This window comes from Saccostrea cucullata, unplaced genomic scaffold (assembly GCF_032062105.1).
Source record: "Saccostrea cucullata isolate Sc308-1 unplaced genomic scaffold, CSIRO_AGI_Scuc_v1 ctg3189, whole genome shotgun sequence".
Classification (NCBI taxonomy): Eukaryota; Metazoa; Mollusca; class Bivalvia; order Ostreida; family Ostreidae; genus Saccostrea; species Saccostrea cuccullata.
This window is the reverse complement of record NW_026922683.1, coordinates 195,693-199,941: the sequence shown is the minus strand read 5'-3', so window position 1 is coordinate 199,941 and position 4,249 is coordinate 195,693. Positions and strand designations below refer to the sequence as shown.

The 4,249-nt window shown below is 32.0% G+C and overlaps 1 protein-coding gene across 1 annotated transcript; it reads right to left on the bottom strand.

Moving 5' to 3' along the window:
• Positions 1-1,260: 1,260 nt before the first annotated feature.
• Positions 1,261-3,917, bottom strand: LOC134262211 (major facilitator superfamily domain-containing protein 10-like). The gene is made up of 5 exons (XM_062744594.1): positions 3,810-3,917; positions 3,519-3,574; positions 3,307-3,359; positions 2,947-3,037; positions 1,261-1,391 (listed from the first exon to the last, which is right to left on the bottom strand). Exons 1-5 carry the CDS (start codon positions 3,908-3,910, stop codon positions 1,288-1,290), a joined length of 405 nt encoding a protein of 134 aa, XP_062600578.1. The 5' UTR covers positions 3,911-3,917; the 3' UTR covers positions 1,261-1,287.
• Between the last annotated feature and the right edge of the window lie 332 nt (positions 3,918-4,249).

Sequence of the window (4,249 nt, the reverse complement as noted above, 5' to 3'; positions counted from 1 at the left end):
GAGAAGATTTTCAAAGAATTCATGTATTTTCACTAATAATCAATATAGCCCCACCCTAACACCAGAATCCGTACTGGGGCCAGAAATTCACAATTTTTGTACATGCGGACCTTCTGATCATCATATTGATGACTCAGTTTATTTAATACCTAGAAGCAAAGAAGATTTTCAAAGAATTCATGTATTTTCACTATACAATCAATAGAGCCCCACCATAACACCAGAACCTCTGACCCTGGGGCCATAAAATTCACAACTTTGATAGAGGCACTTGCTCATCATAACTATGTACTTAGTTAGTCTATTTAATACCCAGGAGCAGAGGTGAAGATTTTCAAAGAATTCATGTATTTTCACTATATAATCAGATAGAGCCCCACATTAACACCAGAACCCCTGACCCTTGGGCCATAAAATTCACAATTTTGGTAGAGGCACCCTTGGTCATCATAACTATGCACTTAGTTTATCTAATACCTAGGAGCAGAGAAGAAGATTTTCAAAGAATACCTGAGTTATTCAGGTGACCTAAAAAGTTGGTGTTGCATTCCACCTTAAATGTCCTGGATAATTTATTAATTTTAGATGAAGCATAAGATTAACGGCTGCATTTCATTTCATTAATTTTTGGTAATTATGAACTTTTCATTTTCGACATTTTTTTAGTTTTCATTTCCGACATATTTTAGTTTTCATTTTCGACATTTTTTAGTTTTCATTTCCGACATTTTATCAAATACATATGTAGTACCTATAGTAACAGATTTGATATCTTTACGTAAGAAAAATTTGAAAGATTAATGAATAATTGAAATCCAACTTTGTAAATCTCAGTGACTTGTAAAAATCAGTGACTTGGACACAAGAATGGTTCTGTCACTGACATTTAATTAAGTGCAGATTAAATGTGTGGGAAAAGTTTTATGCATTACCTAGACTTAGTGCTACATGTATGCATATATGTATAGATGTTTTTTTTTTTCTAATTTTATTCATATTTTGGTATAAATACTTTTAAAATTCTATTTTTTCTTTTACTTAAAAAAATGTTGAATTGCCGCACAGGTAAATTCTGGAAATGAAAAAAAATTATGTCGAAATTTAATAAAAAAAATGTCGGAAATGATAAAAAAATGTCAGAAATGCTATGCATATTTCCGGAAATGAAATGCAGCGAGATTAATAGCAAAGACTTTAATTAGATGAAAAACAATTAACTTAAGCTTAACCAATATTGTGATCATATGACCATACCTATACTGGATAAGACAGGACCGAAAGCTCTGGCTAGAGCCCTAGAGATCTGAACACTCCCATCACCACCCCCTTCTGATCCGTGCCTCCAAATCCTGAGATCAGTGTTGTCAGACATGGAACAACTGTGGCTGAAGCTATATAAAAATGTAGTAATTTCAAATAATTTAATTCTGGTTGTAACGCTGTATTTCATTGTATAAAAAGTATTTATATTGTATAAAATGGGTTGCTTACGTCACAATGACGTACGTCAAAAACGTATTAATCCGCCTGACTTTACATTCAAATTTTGTACAAATTGAAGTCATTTTGTGGAACAATCTTCTTTTTTTCTTACATCAAATGAATAAAAAATTAAATTATAAGGAATGAATTTAATAGCTACCCATTTTATACGGTATAAACTGGGTTGGAACAGTTTAGCTTTTTTTATAAACTGCTTTGCGGTTTATAAAGCGTAAACTGCCCCATCCCAGTTTATACCGTATTATATGGGTAGCTATTAAATTCATTCCTAAATAATATCTCAATTTCCTAGTCCAAATCCAGGAATATTTCATATACGAGGGGTGATCAAAGAGTTCGCAAACTAATTGAATTACTTCCATAACAGAAAAAATATTCCTTTTCAGTGTTGATTATATTATAAATGAATCCCCTCCAATTTTAATGCACATCTGTCACCGCTCTGCGCATACGCGAATCATGTGATATAGGCGGTCACGTGACTCCCTCTGTAGTGTTCTGTCACAAAAGCTGAAAATTTTTTCTGAGTTTAGTATTTCTCTCCATGGATGTAAGTTAATTTTTATAACAAGATCAGTTTATTTGTCAGAAATGGAAAAAAAAACTTAACAACAGAATGGTGGATATAAGAATATCCTTTCCAAAAATAAGCATGGCAACCATCAAAACCCAAATTTTCTGTCTCGGAAGAGACGTTTATAAGGAATATTAATGAGTGCTTTCTTCTTTTACTAATATGTTTTAAATCTAAAGTAAACGATATCTTAGGTATTTCATACAAGCTGTAATTATATTATTGTTAAAATATTCAACTATTTTTAAAATTGTAAATTTGACTTCTTTGATAGGAAATTGCTTATATAAAAACAAACCTCCTTTTAAACTTGCTTTCACTGGGCAATAAAACGAGTATCATTTTTAACCATCTGCCTTCCTTCACTAAAACGATCTATCCAATCATTGATTAAATTTATAGGAAGTCATTTGTTTTAATAAACTGTGTACAAATTATTATACATTACTTTTAAGGGATTTGTAAGATATACAATAAATTTTACAGTCGTTTTTTTTTAAACGAGTACAACTGAGACAGCCATTTTTTTTCACAAGTGACATACATAATGACGTCATTTACACATTTTGACGTCACAAGCTAGGAGCAAAACTTTATTCAGCATATGCTATTTATAGAACTTGTGTATGGCTATGTGTGTACCAAATTGTTTTCCAATTTGAAATGTGATTTTGTAGATATAGAGATAGTTTGCGAATTTTTTGATCACCCCTCATAGATGGGAAGAATTTTCTACATAGCTCCTGATATTATAAAGCCACTATGTTGCTTTTATTTGTGCGTGCAAGTATATACCTGTTTATAGAGGATTCACTGATATATTCAATGAATATGAAGCAGAGAAAATTGAAAATTTTGAAGTTACAAACCAAAGGCAAATAATGTCAGTCCTATGTACATCATACTAGCTTTGTAGGCAAAAGCCATACACACGAAGGCTGGGATAAGCATCGTCATTCCCTGAAATTGCAAATATTAGTCTTAATTGCAGAGTAAAATTAAGAAATGCTTAAAAAATATATTTTTAGCATTATATCTTGCCATGCAACCAGTGCTTTCTTGATCCAAAATTACTGCAGAAATAGAGGCAGTTTCCCTTTGGAAATGTAGTACTCAATATTTTCTCTCCAAATTAAATTATGTAAAATATTGCTTATTTTCGTAGAATAAAAAAAGCTGCTTTCAAATTATGGATGGATAAAATTTATAAATCGGGTCTAAATTCTTACCAGGGTCGCTATCTTCACTTCTTTCCCTGCAGGTATCCTTCTAACATAACCACCTGTATTTTTATGAAAAAAACATATCAACTTATTGCTTTCAATAAATTCTGACAATTCCATGATTTTATTTTACTACTTGCTTCAAGGTTTATGAGGTACATAAAAACAATTAACACAACACAAACTCTTCAAAAAAATTGTATAGACAAATGAATTACCCTGCACTAAAGCAATTATGGTCCCCAAAAAGAATAACATCTTCCCTTGTTGCATACTGATGAAGATAAAACAGAAAGCTTAATCTTAAGAACAACTGATTTAAAACATTGTCCTGGTAACAAAAAATTACAGAAAATCCATTTTTTAATGCTAGTTGTGTTTATGATGAAAGAAAGAAGATGATCAATAAGAAACAAAGATCAAAGAAAATTATAAAAGATAGAGTCGATGATGATGATGATGCAGTGAGGAGGAGATGAAAATCTGATGAAGACTTGTTGATGAGTTACCTGTCGTAGTTGAGCCTGTTGTGAGTAAGGAAAGTGAGTGTGAACTCGAGTCCTGAGTACATCAGAAGATACAGAAAATACACAGCACCTATCTTCTGCATCGCACACACATCTGTCAAAAGAGAAACATACAAAAATCATGATATTACACATCTCAATTTCAGCAGATTTTTTGGAGAAATACTTTTTCTTATGACACATTTTGATATATTTCAAAGACATTTGGTAAGAGTGGTTATCATATTTCACATTTTTCAGTCATTAAAAAAGAGTTGTACGGTTAGATGACCTTTTATTCACCCCTTCCTGATTCCCAGATTCCTCCATTGTTTCCTGTGTATCGTCTGTGGTTACCTGGTTTCCTTGAGATTCCTGCTGACTTTCTTCTACTGCAGTCTGATTTCCTTCTGTTACCTCTGTACAAGTACTTTCCTTTGCTT